This window comes from Pithys albifrons, chromosome 1, assembly GCF_047495875.1.
Source record: "Pithys albifrons albifrons isolate INPA30051 chromosome 1, PitAlb_v1, whole genome shotgun sequence".
NCBI classification, from domain to species: domain Eukaryota; kingdom Metazoa; phylum Chordata; class Aves; order Passeriformes; family Thamnophilidae; genus Pithys; species Pithys albifrons.
Window position 1 is genome coordinate 98,795,619 of NC_092458.1, and position 25,805 is coordinate 98,821,423.

Consider the following 25,805-nt stretch of genomic DNA (forward strand, 5'->3'; position numbering starts at 1 on the left):
CCCATGGGGAGGTCAGGGGTGGAACAGCACAGGCAACATAGCTGGGTAGATATTGATGGCCATCTGTTTTCTTTGATAGCTGCTTATTTGAATAGCACTGAAGTTGAATTTTCTACCGCTGGTTTTTAGGCAGTACAATGTATTTCCTCTAGAGGGTGGTAGGTACTTAAAAATTACAAGTACAGTAACTGCGTCAGGCCTTCCTAGGCCAGCTGTCTGTACATGTCTGTAAACATATGCTTATTAGTGAGGTTTTACTAGATGCAGGAGTTCTACTGGGTAAGAGTAATAAAATTCAAGGAGTTTATTCCATGGTCCACTTTTTCATTCAGAAGAGCAGTGAATTTCATTAGTTTATTTAGAAATAGAGAATAACACAGAATATCCCTGTGCCTGGTTTGCACCGACCCCTTACTATTTTGTAAGATGTGGTCATTGTAAAGGGAAAATGAAATGAATATATTTCTGAGTTTTCAAGATGGTACTGCTTTAAAATCATGTTTAATAGAGCTTATGTGAGTCTTCAATACAGCTTGCAGAAAACTGCATATACATGTTTCATAAATTTATATTGGTACTGTGTCTTTTTATAGACTCTTTAAGGATAAAGTACTCAAGCTGTATGAAAAATGTAAGTGATTACCTCTTACAGGAAACCCAGCCAAGTGGACAAAGGCTAGCTTCAAGGTAATTTTCCCCAACTCTAGTATTTGACAGCCTCTATAGTGTTACAGCGTAGCTACTTAACATCAATTCAGTTTTGTAATTGAACGAATGCTGTATCCCTGCAGAACATAACTAATATTGATGACTCCATAACTTTTCAGGAACCTTCAGTTTCAACTGTGTTGTAAAACATTTCTGTGGGATCTTTAGTAAGCCAACCTGTGGGTTCCATAGCTTGATTTTTGAGGCTATGTTTTATACAAACTAACAGTATGGTCCAGGAAGAAATCCATTTCAGTGTACTTATTTACATTTACAGAACTTAAATACTGCAGTAGTCTTTGGGCTTTTGCTTTCAGTGTGATCTGAAAAGGAGCATCTGCATAGGTACTATAGGAACAAAAGAGTTCTGTGCTGAACAACACTTGTTTTGGAAGCCTGTGACATTCCCTCAGGAGCCAAATACATGGCTGCAGATGCAGGAGCCAGTTCTGCAGAAAGTCATCTGCTCGCTCCTCCCTGGAGGCTGTCTCTACTCTGTGCCACTGATCTTTCCTCCTTTTAGCATTCTATTTCTTCTGAGCCTGTACTGGAAAGGTAAGGATGAGGCACACCTGTTCCTTTGCTGTGATATGCGGTGGTCTTTCCAGTTTTTCTCTCTGCAGGGGCCTCTGCTGTCAAAGGCTGTCTGTGAGAGACACATGAAATACAGGTGCTTTTTCTGAATTCTGTACTGCTAGTGGTAGCCTCAGAGCCAAAACACTAACTATAGCAACACAGGGACTGAAAATGGGAAAATAAATGAGGTTCGAGTGAGAAAATGGTACAAACTGGGGGAAAGGGAAGAACAGTTGGTGAATTGTTCTCAGTCCCAGTTACATTTTAGCTTTGAAATAAACTCCTTAGAAATGCAGGAATGAAAGAGAAAGCTTCTCCTGCCTCTTGTCTCTGGGCCACTGAATGTATTTGTAAGAAAGAACGTTTGGGGGAGTTTCTGCAGTTCTCTTACCCAGTCTCTCTGCCTCTTTCTCCACCATTATTTTTGAGTAGCTGCTGCTCCAGGCTTTTGCTGAGAAGGTGGTTGTTTGCCTGCATGAGCAACAGTAGAAAAGTGCTGTTCTTAGGTAGCTGAAAAGAGCAACAGCCTCTTCTTCAGGCAAAAGAAACCTAGCTGCATGGACTAGCCGTAATTCATGTTAGTGTTTGTCACAAGGATTGCACATGTATTTTTAATGAAATTTGAGGTTACCTAGTTGCTAATGGCAGTTATCTAAAAAGCTTCCTGCTTGCCACAGCTGATTAACCAAGTCTTGCCTTGATGTCTAGATATAGCATCACCTCTATGCATTTGTAAAATTCATAAACGTGATACACAGCAGATGAAGAAATCCAGGAATCATCATATAGGTACTGTTTTAAAAGTGGGATATTTATCTCTTCTGTTTTGGAAATTTCTTTTACAATGTGCAGGGATGTCTCAATGTCATTGTTAATCAATAGCAGAATAGAGTTACTATCTCCTTATCCCACCCTTCCCCTTCAGCACCTAAATCTGAAGCCAACCAGAGGCAACGTATAACTTGTCAAAGCCAGGAGTAGTGCAACTGCTGAGGCAGAAATCTCACAAGACCTGTTACCCCTTTTTGTTGAAGGGAAGAGAACCACAGAAAGTACACACAGATGTTATAGTCTGTTAGAATGAACATTTTACAGGGAAACACACTGGCAGACTTAGAAAACTTGATTCAACACTCCTCCCTCCCACCAGAGCAAATTTAAAACCTGTTTCCTGCTTTTGACATACATGTTCAGCATCACAAGTAACTTCTATGGCATTTTTTGCAAAATTGTTAACTGGATTTTCCATAGACTACTCCTTTTGCACTTTTCTTTGCAGGGGTACTTTCCTAGCTTGCTGCTTCACTGAGAAATTTATGCTGGAAACAGTTAAATGCAGGTGTGCTGGAGCTGGAATGAGTTGGCTGAGATGAAATTATGAGAATAGAGTGTATAAAATAACCACAGAGCTTCCTGTTCATAAGCTTCTTAGCACATGTCAAAATAGAAGTGAGAGATGTCAGTATTTCTGTAATGTGTCTGAAAGCTCAGCAGGAATTTTTTGAAGACTGGCAGATGTGTTTCTGCAATTTTTAAGCCTTTTCTGAGCATCTGAGGCTTGGGGGAAAAAAGAAATCCCTTTTTTTTTCTGGACTGCTCAGCAAAGGGGAGGTTTGCAGTGAGAGGCCCTCACCTGAGCGCTTCACCTGGGAAGAGCCATGGCCACGCCACGCTTTGAAATTTGCTGTTTTCTATTATTACCAAGGCAATGGAGGCTTGATATGGGGTAACCTGATACAGCCTGTTGTTGCAGGGAAGGAGAGGACCTCGTGTCCTGGTGCCATGTTTCCTGTCTATAACCATTATGAGAGGCCTAATGCCGTCACAACAAGGAGAGCTGCATAATTACTGGCGGCCCCAGCCAGCACTTGCACATCACTTTAGGAATTGAGTTGCGTGGCGGAAGACTTAGTAAGAGGGAGGATAGCAGCATTGGAGGGTGTAACGAAGGAGTCTTAGGATCTGGTAGTAGTTGCCTGGAGGGAAAAAGGCTTTTGAGAGTTATAATTGTGTCGATCACTTGGGGTTGAAGGATGTCTGCAGAATCTGTTGGGCCTATTTTGTGGAAAATAGATGCTTGCAATTGCTGCCCCGGCCTCTGTTATTTCAGTGGCTCATCTCTGCTGGTGCTTCTGGAGGCTTCAGAGGAAACGTGCAGTGGAAACCTGGGAATAAGCTACCCAAAGGCAAAATTTCTCACAGTGCTCTCTTGTTTGGATAGTGCTTGGAAATGGGTGGGTTCAGATGGTTTCTCCAGCTCAGAAAATAGAGCTCTTAACTGTGAGTTATGTGGGGTAATGTGAACGTGTGCTGAGTACAACCAGGTAATCTCTTAGTAGCTATATAAAAAGCTGGGTGCTTGTGTTAAATTTTCATGCCGTCAAGTGGCTTGCTGCAGAGAAAGGGTAGGCAATGCCTCACCCCAACTGCTTTGCTTGATCCTTGTTATCACTTGCTGTTTGTCATAGGAAGTATTAGAGCTGTCAGAAGTAGCTGCGTTGCAAATCCTGTTTGCAAATCTAATGCCAGGTAGAGCTTGGAAAGAGAATATGTCTGTAGTGGTTCCTGGGGAAGGAGGGTGAGGATGTTGCGGTTTTTGGCTTTCTTTTTAAATACTACTAAAAGTAAGAAGGATTTCCTAGAAATCAGAAATGAGATCATTAGTGCAGATATTAATGCCAAATTTGGAACTCTCACAGTGTTCTTTTTTCCAGCAAATTTTCAATAGGCTTATGGTAAGCAATTTTTTATTTACTTTTTGTTTAGCAAAAGTAACATGAAATTACATAAAATCATTACCTCTTAAAAATGAAAACGTAAAATAATTTCATCTGAAATAGAAGTTATAAGAAGCTACACATACTGTAAAAAAAAAAAATAGAGCTTACTGATACCTTATAGAAGTATCATAAAGATTTAGAAATCCTGCTGGAACTAAATGTTTGTAGCAACTTGAAGCATATCATGTTAAATTGGCACAGCTATTCAGAGTCTCGTGTTTGAAATGTTGGTGTGAATCCATAGGGAATTTCAATAAATGTTAAATAAAGATTTCCCCCATTCTATGCATTTGACAGCTGTTGTATTAAAGATGGGATGCCTGATTTTTCTCCTGATGCTCCTAAAACTGTGTATTTCAAAATGTGGACTAATTCTCCCAAAAAAAGGAATCAGATTAACAAAATGGAAAATGCAAAAAAGTCAGGAATGAGTGCTATATTTTGTAGCTTGGTAGGAATTTAGCATAAATATGAACTTGAGCAATTAGTGATTGACACAGTGAGATCACTGGCCATTTGTACATACAAATGGGGTGTGGAGACAAAACCTGAATAAAAAGTTTAAAAGTGTTTCATAGAAATGAATAGCTACTTAAATAAGATGTCGTAACACTTACTTATCTTTCCAATGTAGAACATTTTAATGTTTTTAAATTATTCTCCCATTTTAACTTTTTTTCATCATCTTGCACTGCAATTTATGTATATATGTGTCCTGGGTTGAGCTGGCAAAACGCCAGCTGTCCAAGACAGAGTGAAAAGGGTTCCTCCTCCCCCCAACCAGCTAAGGGGAAAAGAAGAGGGAGAGAGGAAAAACAACTTCCAAAGCCAGGTCTATGCTGAAACTAACTACATGTATTTATACAGAAAAGAGAAAATTAAGAGGATACTACAATATAACACACACTTACACAAGTTACATATATGTAACAAGGAATAACTTCCCATTCCCCAATTAATACAAAGCCCATTACTCTAAATTCATAAGCACTCCAAAAGACACTCAGTAAGAAAAAGAAAGTATAACAACGAAATACTTCTACTTCCCTGAATGCAAACAAAATGCGAGGCAACAGAAGCAGGGCCTAGCATAGTAGAGGAGCTGCTAGATGTCCTCCTCTTAGTGCAGCCATGATGGAACTAACCAAGCCACTCCCACACACTGGATTTACACCCTTTGAGATGATGTAGTATGGTATGGAATACAACATTATTGGCTGGAAGAAGTCAGCTGTTAGCTAGCTCAGCCCAGCTTAAATCAGCTGACAATCCTAGGCCTAGCTGAACTTTAAAGCCTAATTTAGGCCCACCTGGCTAAACCCATAACATATTCCACCCCTTATTCCATACCATATCACATCACTCATATTTTAAATCTATCTATTCCTGCACTTAAACAGTCTTTGTTCTTTCCAGGGCTATCTTCCACCCGTCCATATTGTAGGCAATAGTCCATTAGGATGGGGTAGGTGCTTTAGGCAGGAAAAAACAGTTCATCATTGGACACCAACACCAGTTCAGCTCAGGTCTTCTTCATCTGATGGTTTAATGTCCTGCAACACAGAACTCAAAATGCAAGTTACCTTTTTTTTTTTTCAAGGTCAAATGTCCTTGAGGCACACATTGGGATCATCCCATCCCCTTTTCAGGGGTCTCCATCCCCACACTGGGGTCACTATCCCCTTTTCAGGGGTTTCACAATAGCGGATAACCTGGGAAATAATGTCCATGGTTACATCCACCCCTCGGTCCCGTGCCCATTTATAGGTTGCATCTCGGCCTTGTCCACCTGCAGGTGGCCTGAGGCATCCTGGGCCCATTGAGCCAGGAACAACTCTCCCTTATGCCAGTCCAGGTGTGCTGTTCCTTATTAGCTCAGCCTTTGGGCACATGAGCATCCACATGATGAATCTCTACAGATTCTACTCAAGCAGCAGTGTCCTGCCACACACCAACAGCCCACATGGGCCTCTCTATGCGTCAAATAATCTTCTTTTATCGGTCCAGCCACCCTCAGAGGGGCACTGGTTGTCATCTACAAGTCAGTGTAGAGGTACAGTCTTGGTTAGTTTTCTGGTTCAGCAATGTCCAGTAGACTTGGTCGTTCTCCTCCTCCTCTCGGCTGGAGGCAGGGCGGCTTAATTGCGGTTCTTGGCTCTGTTCTGGGATCTCTGCTTCAAAATGTGGACAGCTTTTTACCAGCTTTCTTACGTTTTGATTTCCATACTTGGACTTCAAGCACAGAAGTAGATGCACTGTCCCACCTCCTCATGCCTTTCCCCTGGTCACACAGGAAGGACGACAGTTCACCATGTGACTCACGCTTGGGGTTTGCTCTCTGTTGAGGTGAGGCAGGCGAGAAAGACAGCTTGCTTTGGCTGTAAGGCTTCTCCTTGCAGTGGCTGCATTCACAGCAGGTACGAGTTGAGCTGTCTGAACTCACAAAAACAGTCAGTACAAGGAATAAAACGAGTATCCAGTAGCAAGAGGACATTGTTTATATTAGATGTACCCAAGCAATGCAGATATCAAGGAATGTTTCTATAACAAAGCTCCCGGGAACCCTGCCAACCTTCTGGGACACTTGCTAGTGTCCTTCGTTTCCCGGCCAATGCACCATTTATCTGTCCTGGGTTGAGCTGGCAAAACGCCAGCTGTCCAAGACAGAGTGAAAGGGGTTCCTCCTCCCCCCAACCAGCTAAGGGGAAAAGAAGAGGGAGAGAGGAAAAACAACTTCCAAAGCCAGGTCTATGCTGAAACTAACTACATGTATTTATACAGAAAAGAGAAAATTAAGAGGATACTACAATATAACACACACTTACACAAGTTACATATATATAACAAGGAATAACTTCCCACTCCCCAATTAATACAAAGCCCATTACTCTAAATTCATAAGCACTCTAAAAGACACTCAGTAAGAAAAAGAAAGTATAACAACAAAATACTTCTACTTCCCTGAATGCAAACAAAATGCAAGGCAACAGAAGCAGGGCCTAGCATAGTAGAGGAGCTGCTAGATGTCCTCCTCTTAGTGCAGCCATGATGGAACTAACCAAGCCACTCCCACACACTGGATTTACACCCTTTGAGATGATGTAGTATACAACATTATTGGCTGGAAGAAGTCAGCTGTTAGCTAGCTCAGCCCAGCTTAAATCAGCTGACAATCCTAGGCCTAGCTGAACTTTAAAGCCTAATTTAGGCCCACCTGGCTAAACCCATAACAATATGTTTATTAGCTCTAAGTGATAGATGGACTTTAATCCTTAATTCTAAAAGAGAAATGCCAAAACAAACAAAACAAAACAACCCAACAAACTTTTTTCAACTTCATCTTTACTTTAGCTCACATGTAACACTCAGTGCTATTATCTTTTTTTAAACTAGGAACGACAGCGTCTTGAGACAATCCTCAATCTGTGTGCAGAATACTCTAAATCTGACGGCAACTCTGCTGCAGCTACCACAGTTGCTGATGTTCAAAAAATTAACAAAGAACTTGAAAAACTTCAGCTCTCTGATGAGGATTCAGTGTTTGAAGACTCCCAGGTGAATCTGGAAACAAGATTCAGAAGCCACTTGAAATCATCAGCAAGTGATTCAGATTTCTCAGAGCTGAGCAATCACAGCCGTGGCACTGCTGCTTACCTTCCCTCCAGAGGGTTGAGAGCTGATGAGCACTTCAGTGAAAGTGGGAAGCCTCCACCTTTTCCTGCTCCCAACTTCCTCAAGGATGCCACTGAGTCATCCTACCTAAGCATCACACCAAAGGTAACACTCTTTAGAAGTAGAGAGTATAAACCAGACTTTGCTGTTTGAAATCCTCCTCTGGGCTGTTCTGGCAGGGACCATGACTAGGCTGGCTTAGGTATGAGAATTAATCTCAGATCTCATACAGTTTTATAAGCCAGCAAATGTAGAAAATATAGCCAGCAAAATGTAGCAGCCAGCACATGATTTAAGTTTTAAGATTTTCCAAGAGGGAGGGATTTGCTTAAACAATTCCAGCTACTTGAATTCGGGAACCCTACTTTTCATCCTGGGATGTACGAGGGAAGGGAAGCTCTGCTGTTTTCTTCTAACATGAGGCTCCTGTCTTCTGTAAGGGGAGTATGTTTTCTCATTATCAGACCAGAACAGTCACATGGAAGGTTGTTCCCTGAGCTGAATTTGCTGTCCTGTCTCCTTTCCCAGGATTGAACTTGAGCCACTTGTGGGATCAGCTGTTGTCTCTTGAGGCACATAGCAGCAGCCAGCCTCCTGCCCCTCTAACCCAGCTCCTGCATTTAATAAGCTGCACCTTCTTTGCCGTGCATTTCACATTACTGTTTCATTACTGAAGAGAAATTGTCCTTTAAAAAATGACCTAACAGCATTCCTAACTATTTCCTTCACGGAGCATCAGCAGCCTCCTCTGGGCTGGGTTCAGAGGCTTTCCTTTCCTTTGATCAGTTACTAGGCTTTGCTGTGCCAGAGCAGCAGTGCAGCAAATCCTGGGGACAGGCAGTGTGTTAAATAACTCTATTCAAGATTTAGAATCAAGCTCATAGTAAGACCAACCAAAACCATAAAAGCTTGTTTCTGTTTAAAAAAATCACACCTTCAAAATACTTTCTCTTCTCTTTGCTGTTATTTACACATGGTATGATCTTCAACATGGTTACCTGCCTAACGTGAATTGTATTTAACCTGTGCTTAACTTACACCTTCATAGTCAATAGAACTGTGTGTGTAGAGGAAGAAAGAGGAGTGATAGAAAGACATTTTCTCTTCTGAAAGGTTATCTCTCTGGAAATCCGTCTTCTAATGTGAAATTGTGTTGAACAGAAACATGCTATTATGGCTTTATTTGGTTTTTCCATGTTGAAAAGGTAGTAGGACATTTCACTTACAAGCTACGTGTGGTCTTGCATTTCTTTCCCATTTATCGCTTTCTTCATGCAAGTCAGAGATCCTATTTTACATCCTTATTAGGAAGTTGAAATCAAAAATGTTTTGTCAGCATTATCTGAATAGGAGAGTGGACAAAAAGAGGCTTTGCTGCTAAGATTACTATTGCTAAATCAAGGAATACATACCATTCATTCATTAATTGTAAAGAGTGATTTGCTAAACTCTGAGAAAAGCAATACCAAGCAACAACAGTAATGACATGCAGCTCATTTTTCTAAAATATTGAGCTCGGATTTGTTTAGGGTAGAACACCTGCTGAGCTGAGCCTCTTTTGAACAAGTTTGCATGGTCCAGTGATTACTGTGAAGCCCCACATGCAGCCCACCTTTAATTCTTGTAACCGTGGGAGACGGGTTTTTGGACCTGAGAGACGACTTCACAGAAGTTACTGCACCAGGCCCCTTTATTCATACGCACACACACTAATATACATCTTTTAGACTATAACCTTCTGCAGGTGTTGACACTTTGGCACTGATTATTGGCTAACAATGTTGTTTATATTACAAAGCCTCTCATAATTGGCTGACCATGCACATCTGCTGAGAAAGTTGGCAGCAGCCATTTCTGATTTCATTAATTAGTTCTTAAGGCTACAGCACTAATTTACATAGGCAGTTCAGCATATGGCTTGCTTTTTAGGTGAAATACCATATGAAATTCCAACAAATTCTGATTGAGGACAATGAGAGAGCAACCTTACTGAAGTAATTGGATCACAGACCCCTGGGGTCAGGCGAACATGAAGAATGCATTTGAAACTCAATACTGTTTGATCTAGCATTTACTGCTGTAAGATTGCAGATACTTTCTTCATAACATTGTTTAATTCTTGGCACAGTTATGTAGTAAGTAAATGGCAATGAAAAGAACATTAAGGGTACTACTTCCTCAGTGCTACCTGGGGAGACAGAACCAACTTTTGTCCTTATTTTACATAACCTGCCCATCTTAATGGCTGGTTAAAAAATGTCTTATCCTACCTCTTGGCCTCTGTTATATGAACAGCTGAAATTTACATAAAAAGCATCTTCATCTATCTGTGTTATTCTTATAAGGGACAAATTGGATTTTTACAACCTACATAGCACAGCATGTAAAGTATTTTCAAAGGTTAAGTTTTAGTAATTCCTTTAGAATGAATAGTATGTACTGTTAAGTATAGTATTTAATTCCAATGTCTGGAAGTAAAGTATCATGTGTATTTCTCTTATAAACATTCTAAATATAGAAGTAGCAATATTAGATAGTAGATGGGAAATGTGTAATGGTTTCAAAACCAGCAGTACTGTTCTTGTTTAAATTGAAAACTGTATGAAAGGGGGAAGAAAAGACAGTGTAACTCTTTTTGCAATGAACCTCTTGTGACGTGCAACTGCAGATACCAGAATGCACCAGTGATGAGCAAAGAAGGCAGGAGCTTGGTCGACTGGAGGAGGAGCGCATAGTAATATTAAACAACTTGGAAGAACTTGAGCAGAAGATCAAAGATTTAAATGACCAGATGGATGAATCCTCAAGGGAGGTATGAAATATGTTTTGGTTTTAAATGTCTTGCTCGTTACATATGTGTACATAGCACTAGTCTGATGAGTTCAGCAAGTACATAGGAAACTCATGAATGAAGCCTTTGTACTCTGTGCTTTTCACCAGGATTAGGTGCAGAATCACAGACCTGGCAGTCTCCTATTATGAAGGTTATTTTTACCCAGCTAGGAGATGGATATGAAGCTCAGGTTAGCCTTTCCCAGCTGTAACCATTACACTCCTAAGTGGAATTGTAACAGTCGTGCTTGTTTAATGACCACTTAACTGATTGAAATACCTTGTGTCACTTAGGAGTTTTGTGGTGGTATCTCCTGTGACTGTTTAAAGAGTGAGGAAGTGAGACAACTTCCTTTCAAACCTCCTTGGCTTTATGGTGGCAAGGGTGTGTTGGCACCCCCTTGACTTCTGGAATCTCTCAGTTGCTAACAAAGCTGGCCAGGCATTTGGGTTTTGCTTGCTCCAATTATCAGCAACAGGAAAGAAACAGCTGTTCCAGAAGGGTTTCCTACTGAGCCTGGGCACAGAGACAGTCCAATATCATACCAGGAGGGATCAGCGAGAAGAGATAGAAAAGTAGTTTTGGAAAAAAGGGATCTTCAAGCTGAAGTTGGTTTGGACTTTATTTTGCACTATTTTATGATGCAATTTTACTTTTTTGAGATTTGTGATCTCTCTTTAACTTCTGTGGCAGTAAAATGTTTTTTCCCCCATCCCTTTTCTTAAAATACTTCTCTCTTGTGAATAATCACCAACTCACTCCCCTTCCCCCAGAAAATAATATATATCAAGATTTCTTCTGACTCTGGACTGGTTCTGAAAGATGTTTTGTGTTCCTAGTTGGATATGGAATGTGCCCTTTTGGATGGGGAACAGAAATCTGAAACAACAGAGCTGCTGAAAGAGAAGGAGATACTGGATCATCTAAACAGAAAAATAGCTGAACTGGAGAGAAATGTTATTGGTGAAAAGACAAAGGTAATTCAGTTATCTTTAGCTGTGTGCTCTGTTCCCCTTGATCTTCAAAATATATTTATGATTAACATTGATGGAGGTTATTTTATGAAGTACTGTCTGTCTGTAGGTAAATTTACTTGATAAATATGGAAGAAAAAAAATTTGCTTCACCATCATCTCCCTTTAACAGTAATATGTTCCAAGGTATGCTTGACAAGGAAAATATAGTATGCTTTAGTAAAAAGACCTGATCTGCTGTGGAGAAAATTTTATTAATAAAAATTACATATAGGGCTTATGTTTGGGTTATCTCTTGTTTAAAAGAACACTACTAATTGAGCTGTTCCACTGCCTTCCATTGTAGGTCTTACAATTTGTAGAACAAAAAAAAAGGAAAAGGAATCCTTTCTCAGCAAAGAAACAGAATGAAAGAAGGCTTCAGGTTTTTTCTATTATTGTACAGAATGATATATAAGACACCTGTGTAATTTTAAAGCAATTATGTTGTTTTATTTTGTTTGCTGACTGATAATTTTAGTACTGTAGAATATTGTCTTTGTGATTAACTCCCAAGAATTAAATCAGTTTTCCTAAAAGTCAGATACCTACTTGCTCTCAACTACATAGCAAATACATATAAGCATATATTTCCAAAATAGGATAGCACTATAATAAGATTTTAAGTGCAGAAATGAAAAGGGCCTGCAAGATGAAGTTGCCCCCCTCAAGCCATGGGATGCCAGTTCCCTCCATTAGGCGTTTCACTAGTCATTTCTAGGCATGCAGTTCCCTCCTCCAGAGAGGATGTGCCATGGCCAATACCTCATGGTCAGGAATTTTTTCCAGGGATTTCAACCAATGTTGTTTCCTTTTTAAAGTTCATCCTCTGCCTCATAATTTAGACCTGTCACTTGTGGAAATTCTCTAGCTAGTCTCTCCTCTTTTTTTAAGATTTCCAGAAATATTTGGAAGGCTTCTGCATTATTTGCTTTTGCTTAGACAAGCTGCACATTTTTAGCACTTTTGCAGTTCTCATTTAATTCATGCCTTAGAGCTTACATTATTTTATTCAGCACTTTTTGTCTTTGATTTCTGCTAGCCCTGTCACAAGCCTGACTGCTATTTTGTGGCTGTGCTCATCAGGCCTGTGTCTTAGAAGGAGAATGGTGCTCCCACTTTTCCACTCTGTAGAGAGACAATGCACATCCAATTTAAGTTTGAACTTCCCTGGACTTCCCTGCTTGAACTTGTCCTTATGTACTCCTCACAGATCCTTCAGCTTTCAGTGTTGCCTGTGGTCACGTTTTAGGTTGCCTATATTTCATACTTGCTTTTTAGTATAAAAATGAGTTTAAAGTGGGTATCAGCAGATAGGGTCATGGAAGCAGATACCCTCCAAAAGGTTGCTGCTATGAGTTTTGGTCGGTAAGGGGTAACAAATAGCATGTCCAGAAATTCAAGAGCTCTTCTGCCTTTGATATTGGCTCTCTAGTAGCCTCAAAGTTCAATTAAACTAATGACAATTACTGTAAAATCTGTAGGTCATTTAAATTTCCCTGTAATCATATGGTGGAACGTTAGCGTGTAGCACTCAGAAAATGCCAGGTCTAGTTTAAATTTTCAGCTGAACTGAAACATGAAAAGCAGTCTAGAAAAAGCATGTTATTTAAAAGGCAAGTTCACTCAACATTTTTTTCAGTATGAAGCACGGCACTAGTCAGATCAGTTACAAAATATTAGTTGTAATTTATTTTGTGGTTTTTTTTATGTTTCAGACAAGCAAAAAAAACCCCCAGCTATGAGTGTGTCCTCTAAACTTAAAGACATGGCCTAGTTAATACTGAAATTCTTTGCAGGAATAAATTCACAGTTGGGGTTTTTGTTGTTTTTGGAAGATGTCTGAAAGCATTGCATAAAAGTGAAAGTTTAAAATAGAAATGGGACATGAGTCTCTGTGAACAGGCAAAATATAAAGTGACAGCTGAAGTGTTCTGGAGAAAGTGGTGTCAGCCAGCAAGACAGATGGCACTGATCCTGTCAACAAATAAAAGTTCAGGCTGACTTGAAACAGTAGCATTTTTAAAGCTTGATTTGTGTGTCTATGTTAAGGTTGCAGCCCTGCACATCTGATGCAAGACAGGCAAAATCTTGGCTGTGTAGTAGTAAAGGATCAAAACTCCATCCCCAAAAAAGGCGCTCAGGTGGAGGTTAATAGGTGGTTCTTTTTGCTGAAATAATTTGAAACTTAGGACTTCCTCAACAGAATTAAGGCTTAGGTTTTGGCCAGGAGTTGCCACTCTGCTAATGGTAAATTTTGTGTTTTTTCTTGCAAGAATAAGTGTCCCAGTGTCTCAGTTTGACCCGGCCCCCCTTCTAAGCCCAAACTGCCTTCCCCCTCTTCCCCCGGCTCTTCCAAGCAAAGGGAAAAAAGAAAGGGTAGAAAAAAATGAAAAGAAACTGAGAACTTGAAAGAAACTGAATTAAATGAGAATATATATATATTTTTTAACATTTGCAACTACATATACAATTTATACACACAATCAGGAGCTCATGGGGAATAAAAGGAAAAGGGAAGGGGGAAACAGGAACAAAGGAGGGACAAACAGAAACAAAACAAAACAGAAAAATACAATCAAAACCCCTAAAACCTGGCAAAATACAGTCTCACCAAAACTTCCCTCAAGAGGAAACCAGCCTCTCCCTGATCTCCTGTGGGGTAGAGGACGACAATCACTGCAACAGGGCCTCAGACTCTGATAAAGGAGACTGATGCCTGGACTGCCTACTCTCCAGTCTCGCCGGAATTAAAAAGAGAGGCAACTTCCTATCTCTCTCTTAGTTATCCTCCTTATTACATGGAAAACACAAGTGTGGAATACCTGGGTAATGGCTACTTCCCTAGTTACAACTGGTTACTAAGGGGGGCCTGGATCAAAACTATCACACCCAGTGTCCACAGGGTGGTCCCAATTTCTATTAGTGGCCTGAATATTTCACCCCTACTAATACCTGGGGTCTTGGTTTTGGTGAGGCTTCAAGGCAGAAAGCTGTTGGGGTCTCATATCTTGAACAGTGGTTACATTTCTGTCAGGGTAAGAGAGTGATACCTGAATTGGTTGTCTGGAGGTGAGAGGAAGAGTTTATTTCACTTGCCAAATGATGGTGGGGCATTAGTGCTGTACGTGATGGCACTTGTCCCTGAAGAGACTTGAGCATCTCATGGAATTTGCCACTGATCTTGGCACCTATTTGACAGGAAACCCCTGCCTGGCTGTGTCTCATCCTTACCCATGCACCTTTTTGAAAAAGTTGTGAAACTCTTAAAAAGAGAGATCATAAACTACAACCTAATTATTAGGCCATGTTACATACTTGAAATGAACTGTAGGTGGAAGCTCTTGTACTACCTTCTATCTGATTATTAGATTTGTTTTTAATGCCCCGCGCACAATTCATTTAGGTTATGACACAAAGTTTTGTCAACTTTTGCACAATTTTAAAGCTACAGTTTCTAGTCCTTGTGAGGTAAAAGAATTGACCACAAAACATACTTGAAGGCAGAAGGCAGGAGAATTGTGAGTTCATTCTCAGGGGATTTGGGAGTACTTCCCTTGCCTTCATTGGTATGCCACCACACATATTGTAAGGAGCAAAGCAATTAGTATTGATTTACTTAGGTTTTAGAAAGAGCTATAAGTGATTGCCATTTTGAAGAGATGAGAGAACCTTTTAACACTGTTGGGGGACTTGGTGTAGTTCTGGTTGTGGTGCCTCTCTGCCAGGTATAAGTGCTGTCATGACTCAGTTGTCGGGGCTGGGGTAGCTCCTTCCAGAGCTGTTTGGCATGTCCTGTGCATTGAGCTATGCTAGAAATTATGCCAGGGTATGGAGGAAGGCACCACTTTTCCTCCATGGTTGTGCTTCTAGAGCACAGCTTACAATCTTTATTATTAGTTTGTTGTTTTTTTTAACTACCTTGTGCTACATAAGTGGTTTTATCCACAGAAAAAGGTGACCAGCTACATCACAGAATCACAGAATATGCACAAGACATCCCCAAGAGTTACACCGCGTGCCTAAGAGTGTTGTCCAAACGCTTCTTGAACTCTGTCAGGCTTGGTGCTGTGACCACTTCCCTGGGGAGCCTGTTCCAGTGCCCAGTATGGGCATATGGGAATATCAGCATTTAGGCTGTTAATCACAAACTCCAATTATGCAGGGACAGCCCTGATAAGTCACTTCTAACAAAATTTGACAGATACAGCTTGAAGTTCTGAGGGAAAGAGCTGTGCTACAGACTCTGACAAAATTACTTTGAGCGCAGCCTGTTTTGGAAAGAGCTAAACTGGACAGCTTAGAAATGAGCAAGCAGGTGAACCAAGCTCCCTTTTCCCTGCTATCCAGGCCCAGCTCCTGTAATTACCACAGCAGTCATTCATGTTGCAGTACTGTCTGTGTACAATAATGATGCTATTGTTTGCACTGGAACAGCACCTCAGGTCCATCGTAGATTGACATTTGCAACTTCATCCCGATGAATCTTTGTTCATGAGATTTAGTTCAGGATTGAACTTTGTAAGGGAGCTGGAGAAAATTGTATTTGCCTACTTGGATGTTATTCAGTTCAGCAACGTATTTTCTTTTCATACAGCGCTTCTTTAATCTGTGCTATTTTAAAACATGCAGTCCAGCATATGTGGAGAAGGATGCTTAATGATTTCCCATGCCTGATGTCTCCAAGTTAAAGCAGGAGGCTGAAAGGAATAATATAATCAGGGAAAGAAATAAGATTGGTGAGCATGAATAAACAGGAATAACTGAAAACTATCAATTAATTCAGCAGAAGTGCTGTGGGAGGTAATCATAGCTAAATTGGAGTTTCAGCAGAGAGTTTCAAAACCTATTTATGCAGAAGTTGAGACTTTTTTATAGAGAGGGACATTATTCCTTTTCTTCTGGAGGACCTTTGCCCTATGTCATGATGGAAAATACATACTTTGGAACTCTTTTATCAACCCGTGTTTCCTGTCCCTCTTCAAGGGCAGATAACACATTTTTTTTGGAGGATATATAATTTTGTCCACATACTTTTGTGGAAATATTTTTCAGTCATGAACACAATATCCCAGACATGCCAAAACATTTAAAGCTCGGCCTCTTAATACTGTAAAAACTTTCAAGAATAGAGTCAAGGAAAGACCATCTGTCTGATGAGCCACCAGCAATAAAAGTTAAATATACTGGTGGTCTCTCCTCAGTGCTTTCTCTTCTGAATGCACAATTCCTGCTGCTTTTATCCTGATGAATCTGGTAAATTTATGTCTCATAGCATAGCCTTGTAAATATTTCCTGGTCAGATTCCAGTTCAGCAAAATATATGCAAGTGTTTCAAATGGATGAGTTATCATGTTAGTAATTTTATCTACTTCCTTTTTAATTCTGGTTTGTGTGATTATTTCCTCTTCAACACTCATGAGGAATGGTGCACTATAATCAGGATTTTCTTTTGCCCATCTGTTCACTAGGACAGACATTGCAATGGTCAGAGCATGAGCACAGAAATTGCAAAAAATATGAGTTGTCTTAGGAGCAAGTTAATGTGTGCACCTATTGTGGGGTTTTTTCGTTTGGTTGGTTTTTTGTTTTTTACTTAGAGCAGAGGGATTGCTTACTCTGATTTAAAATGATTTTTAGCAGTAACTTTATGCATGCACCTGAAACAAAACATCATATGCCTGGCATGCTTTTTCTTATTCCTCTTAATGGCTTCTCTCATGAAACCCACAGGGATTTGATGACAAACAATGAAATTGTTTACAAGTTTTATGCTTCTGTCCTGAAAGAGATCAAAAAAATCAAGAAAGAGTATTTGTTTTTTATCAGTTCTATGTGGTCTGCTTTTATCAGCCATAGTATTGTAAATGCTTTTAATTTGCCAGAGTGCTGGACAAGTTGGTAGACCTCAGGTTTAGCAGTTTCCCCAAATGTACCAATTGCCCCCTTCAATGGATAACCACTGAAGAGCAGATTACTTTTTGTGTTGTTATCTTTGTATCTTTGCCTGCTTTTTTGTTAGAAGGGAGACTAATTTCTGACAAATTCATGGCTAGAGTTAGGCCAATTTCATAAATGAGTTGTTCAAGTCAAATTTTCTTGCTTTTCCACTTTTTCTCCATTATTACTGAATAGACAAACCCTGTAGCAACATACCACTTCCAAGTAGAAAGGAATAATTTCTGTAGTCTCCTCTTTCTCTTCCATTTCTAGGTTTTGCAGTAGGTTATTTTGGAGAAGGAGAGGGATGTTCTTTTGAAGTGAAAAGAAAAAGGTTTGGCTAGAGGGGAAAGCATGAAGATGAGGTGGAGAAGGTTTTCAAAGAACTGCATGTGCTTCTCCTTACTTACCAGAAACCTGTGAGAGTTGTGAGACTGATTCCATACGGAGAGTCAGGGCATTCATATCTGAAGCTTAGTGTGGATTAGGAGATGTTACTACCTTAAAACATGATGATGTATAGTTGGATTGGACTGAGAAAGATTGTGGAGTACTTCAGACTGCAACATTGAAAGTTAAAAGCCTATTAGATGGGAATACATTTAGGTTTTTGTTTCATTTTTTCTTCTCTGTCTGAAAATAACATATATCTTGATTTTTTTGAAGTTTTTTTGTTCATGTGGTTTTTGGTAGGGTGATTTGGAAGGTTGTAGAGTGAGCCAAATTCACCTAGCCATAGAATCGATTTCACAGTAACTCGGTAAAAATGATAGGATTCTTGTTTTGGTTTTTTCCAGTTTTTATCTGGGATTTTGAGAAGTTTTCTCTGTTTCATCAACTTTACTCTCACTTTTGCAATTTCTACCAGTTTATGCAAGAAGGTTGGTTCAGAGTGCATATGTACATTCGGCCACATGTTGCTCTACAATTTTAGCCAGCCTGCCCACAGTGGCAGATTGTGATGAATGACAAACTGAAAAGCAAAAGTTCTCTGCTGAAGGGGTGTGGTGATCTACTAGGGCTTTAAGTAGCAGCATTGATCAGGCGTAGGGCATCTTTAACCACCACAGACAACACTGAAGCAATTTGTTTTGCTTTCTTTCTGTTGTGCCCATTCATCTAGGGGCTATGATTGTCTGTGTCCTCAGCATCTGTAAGATGTGTTGTGTATATATTTTTTTCTTTCTCCTTAAATCAATTCCATCAGATCTAAAGGTTGATTTCCTTTTGTGACCTATGCTGGTCAGTTATGTTCTGTATTCATATCACATGTGCTCTGCTGACATCACATATCTATGCTCTTGGGGGACAGTGTCACGTGTCAATTCTTTCTACTACTATCCTTCACCATTTTCAGAAATCCTCTAAAAGTGATCCAAGCTGTACCCCAGTATCATCAAACCCCAAATTTGTCCTGATCTGTATCCTGCCTGACCCCAAGTTTGTTTAACATGCATCTAGAGGCAGACCATAGTGCAAGTTGGGCAGTAGGCTAAGATCAGATAATTCTTCTTTTCCATGGAAGCAGGATGTTAAGAATTCATCCAAGCTGTAGTTTGACTGGTTTCAGCGCTGGGGCTGGGAAGCGATTGTCTGCAGAGAAATGCTTTAAAAGTACAAGCTCATGCAGTTAAATGAGGATGAGAGTAGGAGCACATGGGTCCTCTTCACAGCTCTGCTGCTGGCTGCTCTTGGACAAAAAGCTTGTGGAGTCAGCCACAGACCTGCCTCACCTGCATCTTGCACTTGGCTGGCAAACTTATGAATCTTTTCCCTTCTAGAAGAACTGGCCTTGATTCATTTATAGAAAAGGCTGTATTAAAAATTATCATTATTTATTTATTTATCAGATTATTTTTAGTGAATTAAATGGACTTTACCAATACACAGCTAGAGACAGCAAACTTAACTCCACAGCTGCAAAACATATAATGCCTCTCATTGCTGAAAGTGATATTTCCTGTTAAGACTGCACATTTTGAAGGGAGCCAGTTTGGTGGGATGTTAGCACTTCCTACCCTATAAATAGACCAGATGAGTATCGCTTTCACTCTCAAAGGAATACATTTTTAATTTCTTGAGGAATGTAACAGTATCTCTTGCAGGATTCTCAAGGAGTTTTATACTTGCTGATGATGTCTCCTCACATTCGAGATTTGACTTGCTCATTAGTGAATGAGCACGCTTGTTGCAGAGCATAGACATTCAGAGAGCTATTAATGACTTCAGGGGAACGATACTGCAGCTAAGGTCAGAGAAGTCCTTGCTGCTTTGGATGATGAGGTGGGCAGGAAAAGAACATGTGAAATAATGTGGCAGACCGTAGGTTGCATGTTAAATGGACAACGAAGTTGGTGAGGAGCAGAACTACCTATTTATTCATAGATTTCCTTCCATGTTGGAAGTAAGGGTGATTCAGCAAATGCGGCTTCTTGGGAACAGAGGTCTAGAGTTGACCTCTCGAGAGTTGCATGCTTCTCCCTCATTGTACAGCTTGCATGTGCTACATCATCTGTATTTCTGATCCCTGCTGCTGCTGTTGTAAGACAAAAGCTAGTACAGGAAGTCCAGGTAATAAAATATTCTGGCTCGGTTGCTCATTTTCATAAGCTTAAAAAAATACATTTGTGCTTAGCATTTTGTTCATCTTCTTGTATGAACTGAGTGGCTCCATGTGTAAGTGAACATAATGGGCCTGGGAATCTGGTTGACACTGGACTTGAATAAAAATGCTTCCTGCTGTTGTTTTTAAATAGTGGGAAAATTAAATCCCAGCCCTTGATCCCACTCAAATTTAGAGATAAAATCATAAAGACAGCAGGCTGCTGATACATGTTACTATGCTTCTGCCATGCATAAGGGTTTGAGAACTTTGTCAGGCATAGCAGAGAGTAGGTCGGAAGTGGCAAGTACTGCATAGTAAAAGACATTCCTTCTCTATAGCACGCTCTGCAGAATGATGCAGAGTGTCTGTTCCTATAGCACCTATTGCCCCACACTTTTGATTTTAAAATTAAATATTAGTTGGGGCTGGAAAGAAGAGAAATGAGTAGATGGTATGACAGAATTCAGCTGTTCTTGGAGGAGCCAGAGATAGAGACCATCTGAGAAGAAATGCATTATTACAGAACATGAAGTAGGAACAGAGAACTATACCAGTGTTACTCTAGAAGGTAGCAGAGAGCCTCGCTTCAGGACTTAGTTGGTTGTTTATGCCTGGCATATCAGGCATATTGGTTTTTTTCAGTTATTATTTGTTCAATTGAAGAAAATACATCTGCTTTGTTGGCCAGTGTAGATGCAAGTGAAAGGCATTGAAAAACTTCTCTGCGCTCTGATTTATTGTTTCCCAAACTTTGGTCCCAAACTTTGGTCCATAGATAAATAATAGTCTGCAGGGTAACTTTAAGTGATCTGCAGCCAGTCTTCAGAGCAGTGTTGCACAGTGAATCAGGTAGTATTTGATTACAAAGATTAAAAGGGCACAGGCTTTGGAGGGTGAGAAGTAGTGTGCTGAGTACTGCTGCTTGAGTCAAAGGACAGGAAAGCTGAACTAGTTGGAGGAGACCAGGGAGGCAAAGATGTCACTTTTGATCCCCATGAATGAATTACACTTCCTGTCTCCTGAAGCAAATTTGCTGGATCACTTGGTGTTTCTGCGGCAACAGGGCTTCCTGGCCCAGAGTTATTTCTTTATAAAGCTCTGTCTCATTCTGGTTTTTCACTGCTTGCTAAATGTACTTATCTTTCCAGAGCCACACAAGCATGCAATTCATTCTCCTGGGAAGATCCATTTCTCTCTCACTGCCAGACTACAGTCATTTTCCGTCCATTTTGCTTTCTAAAAGCTACTCTTTCTCTCTCACCCTCAATAGTTACCTCACTAACGTGGTCACCTTCTCCTTTTTTTCTTTTTTTCATAAGATGAGGCAAGTGTTTCGGCAGTGGGCTTAAAAGGCATCATCCGGGTATGGGTACAAAACCCAGTGACAAGGGAGAGAATTAATCACCCCACTAAAATTATGAATGTTTTCTTTTGGTCATTTTGCATCCCACCATTGCATTTCAACTAACAGGAGGCTTCTGTCTTTGACCTACGTGCTTCAACTGTTTGTTAAGGTTTTGCCACGTGCTGTCATAATCACTAACAACTGCTTGGGTTTGAAGGTAATTATGTTTATTTTCTGGTTCATGCTTCAGGAAAAATTAAAACTTGATGCTGAGAGGGAAAAACTAGAGAGGCTTCAGGAGCTTTACTCCGAGCAGAAGACGCAGCTTGATAATTGCCCTGAGTCCATGAGGGAACAGTTACAGCAGCAGCTGAAGCGGGTCAGTAGGAAGTTTCAAGATTGCACTAACTTTTTTATTTTGTTGACTTTTAATTTTTTTCTTTTTTTTTTTAGTTAAGTGTAACATACTTGCTTTCAAGTATCCAGTGACAGAACATACTTGCAGCTTAGAATTTTTAATAGTCATGACTGTTATTTTTTTGGTGGAATGGTTGTACTAGATGATGTGCCTGATGGCAAACAAGTAGAGTGCAAATGGGTGGATTAGAAGTCATTTTGTGTTGAATGCTTTTAAAGCTTCGGGCTACTTGCCTGTAGTTTGCCCCTTAGGCCTGCTGAGTGATGTGGAAGCTGTTGTGATGTTTAGATGAATGGTGAAGCACTGTTCTTTACCTATGTAAGCAAAGACAGGAATAGGCCAGTAAATCTTTGTCCCAGTGAAGCCATGGGTAACTTCTTTTTTCAGTATATAACTTAGGTGTTAGCCTGAACTATATTTCAATAATTAATTTTGAAAATTTTACCACTTATTAAACTAGCCTTATTTTGTCCTATATTTTTAACAGTTGCACATCGGTATAAATAAACTTTCCATAACATCTAATTCCAACTTGATTTTAGTTTATATTATTTGTAATAAAAAAAGCTACAATATTGTCCATGAAGGTACCATTAGTTTCTGTGGAAAAATCTTAGTATTCATTAACATGAAGTGTGTTATACAGCACATATAGTTAGCTTTAGTGGAGGAGGGGAAATAATTTTCAAAGCATCGGTATGGCAAGCTCAAGAGGCCATATGAAAGTCAATTTTCTTTCTTGCTGTCTTAAGGGTTTGAGGAATAAGGGCTGTAACAACAATGATTGAAAAAAAGGCTTTTCTACTTCACAGGAAATACTCTTTGCATGCTTTATTTGCAGAATTCGTTTTTTTAGTCCTAAGAGCTAAAAGTGAAAAAGTCCAGCTTTGGAAATAACATGAAGTATGTTAAATTCTCAGTATGGGAGACGCTTGCTGGTTTTGAAACACTTGAAGATTTTTATTTGTTACCTTTAAAAAAAGAGAAAGCAATATTATGTAATGTCTCATACATATAAAAAAGGAAAGGAAACCTTTCCTCTGCAGTCACATACGTGAAGTATTACTTCATGAGAAGCTGCAGTCTTGTTGATATGGGAGAGTAGTAAATCTTTTTCACTATTGACTATCAAGAGACTTGCAGAAATCTGTGTGGTTAAATTTTGTTTCTTTATTTCTTCCAACTTGTCTTAATAACAATTTTGGATTTAAAAGTAAGACATAACTTGAAATGTGGGGTTGTAGTTAGGTGTCCAGGTAGTCATATTGCATAATATTTCAGTCCAGTTGTAGTGGAAGTTAGCAGTGGCTGCTGTGGTCAATGCAATAGAAGTTATCACTGAATTAGTGCACAGTATGTCTCAAACGGGAATCAAGTGTGAGAGCAGTCATGAAATGACTCTAAGTATTGTATCCAAAATAGAAAAAATATCCTCTTCCCCCCAAATAAGCCCAGCCCTGGGTCTCCCAACAAAAGAAAATCATGGACCTGTTGGAGCAAGTCCAGAGAAAGGCCTCAAAAATGATCAGTGGTCTGGAGCACATCACCTGTAAAGATAGGCTGAGGTCTGGGACTGTTGAGCTCGGAGAAAAGGGACACCTTATAGCAGCCTCCCAGTGCCTAAAGCTGGGCTGCAAGAGAGCTGGAGAGGCCAGGTGGTGACAGGACAAGGGGTGATGGCTTTAACTGAAAGAGGGTGAGTTTATATTAGATACTCGGAAGAAATTCTTTACTCAGAGGATGGTGAGGCCCTGGAACAGGTGGCCGAGAGATGTAGTAGACTTTCCACCTGTGGAAATGTTCAAGGGCAGGCTGGATGGGACTTTGAGCAACTTGGTCTAGTGCAAGGTGTCACTGCCCATGGCAGGGAGGTTGGAACTAGATGATCCTTGAGGTTTCTTCCAACCCAGACCATTCTGTGAAGGACCTGAATGTGCAGCAGCTTATGTTTTGTTACTTTACTGCCAACAAGGATGTGAAGGAGTTGAATTCCCATATCCGTTCATCTCTGGGACTTCAGTATCTTAGTAATTTCAGCCTGGAGGAGTCAGCAACCAATTTCACTGTAGCAGCTGGCTTCAGGATGCATCTGGACTTTGCATTGGGGTGGGCAGCTGGCAAACTCTTGGCTTCCCTGTGTCCAGAATGTATACACACTCCCTGCTGGGCAGAAAGTGTATTTTAAATGCCCCCAGTTGTCTTTATGACTATTGATTGCCTTATCTGAAGCCTGCTCTTCTACCTCTAGCAATTAATGTGGTATGCAATGGGCTGAATTTATTGACTTTCATGGCCCAAGAAAAGCCCTTCTGTTTGTTTTGAATGCTGAAGACGTCTGACGAGTTTGAATGAAGCATTTCTGTACTATAAGTAACTGCTTTCCTGTAATTTTTAGCCCGCACCTTTGCTTTTGATCACTGTCTCTTACAAGTGAAGGGCTCACCTCTGGAGAGTAATGGGACAGTGCTGGTATTTCATACAGTAACTTGGATTCCTCAGTTTCTGCATCCTGCATCTTTCCCTGGTACATTGGAACCTGCTTTGGAATGATTTTATAGGGACCTATCTGCTTATCTCAGTCACTAGCCTTTGCCCTATGTTGAAATTAGAAAAGTAGTAAGTTTGCTTTCCCCTAAAATGATAAATTGCTTCCAGGATGTACATTTTCTTGTGTAACAGGTTATGTACAATATGGTTTTTAGAGCACCTTACCATTTGCTAATGCTGTGAATATTAAAAACACCTTTTTCTTCAGAACTCTGGAACTTATAAGCAGGAATTCATATTATGAATGCACACATGTTTCAAGAGAATGATTAGCATTCAGTTCTTGTGCTGAAAAGTACCATGAGTTTTATCACATTATCCTTAAGCTGTGTCTTCTTATTTCTTGGGTCTTTTTTGCAGCAACCAACTTATTTTTTATCTGACAAAACCTGGTGTCGGTCCAGGGAAATGCATAAAAGTGGCTTGATACTTTTTCTGGAGTAATGCACCTACTGGCTAGGGTGGGCAACTAGAGGCCTTACTTGCACAGAGAGCAATTTTCAGCTCCAGTTTGTTGTCCACCATCAGCAACTTACGTGGCTGGACATCACTGCAGCGGTGCTAGCAGTGTGCTGATGGCACATGGCTCCACATATCTTTTGTCTTATCTGACTGTGTCTGTTAATAAATGCAGTGGTGAAGAAATTCTAACTGCAGTTCAGTTTTACTGTGATTTCCCATAACTAGTTAATTCCATGTACAGTTTTCTGGTGTTATTGGCATGATCCTTTCTATCTTGTTTGGTTGGAAACAGTTGCTCTCCCAGTTTGGGATGTGGCAGCCTCACCAGAAGGGTGAGGTGGTGTCCCAGCTAGGCCATAACAGAGAGAGCTCCCCAGCCAACTTGCTTTGAAAAGCTCCCTCACTCTGAAGGTGCTTCTTAGCAAAAGGTGCAGTAGGAGTGATGGACAAAGCAACATAAAAATAATAAGTAGCCCAATGTACTCTCTTATTATGACAGTAAGTCACTAAAAGCATTGAGTTCCTAGTAGAACATGTTATATGAGATAGATGAATATCATTTTAGGTTGATTTTTGTGTTTGTCTGTAAGTAACTCTATTCCTCTACTCTGATGTCAGTGAAAGCATGATTCCTTTTTTATATATTACCTTTTTTTTCTTTTTTTTTTCCCTTAAGGATGCGGATCTTCTGGACATAGAAAGCAAACACTTTGAAGATTTGGAATTTCAGCAGCTTGAACATGAAAGCAGGTTAGATGAAGAGAAGGAAAATCTGACCCAACAGCTCCTTCATGAAGTAGCTGAATATCAGCGCAGCATTGTCAGTAGAAAGGTAATTTGTTCTTTATTACTGAGTATAAAGGCAATGGAATGGCTCTACAAGCTGGTCATCTGCAAGAAATAATG

The 25,805-nt window shown here is 40.1% G+C and overlaps 1 protein-coding gene across 8 annotated transcripts in view; it reads left to right on the plus strand.

The window, feature by feature from the left end:
• Positions 1–25,805, plus strand: part of PHLDB2 (pleckstrin homology like domain family B member 2) — a 70,401-nt gene that overhangs the window by 17,994 nt on the left and 26,602 nt on the right. For 7 of the 8 annotated variants that reach the window (XM_071562016.1, XM_071562049.1, XM_071562059.1 and 4 more), the window contains 5 exons: positions 7,458–7,841; positions 10,405–10,548; positions 11,409–11,546; positions 21,723–21,851; positions 25,576–25,731. In XM_071562016.1, the coding sequence (XP_071418117.1) occupies positions 7,458–7,841; positions 10,405–10,548; positions 11,409–11,546; positions 21,723–21,851; positions 25,576–25,731 (951 nt within the window). The remainder of the gene's footprint in view (positions 1–7,457; positions 7,842–10,404; positions 10,549–11,408; positions 11,547–21,722; positions 21,852–25,575; positions 25,732–25,805) is intronic. The other variant, XM_071562041.1, reaches the window with a different exon arrangement.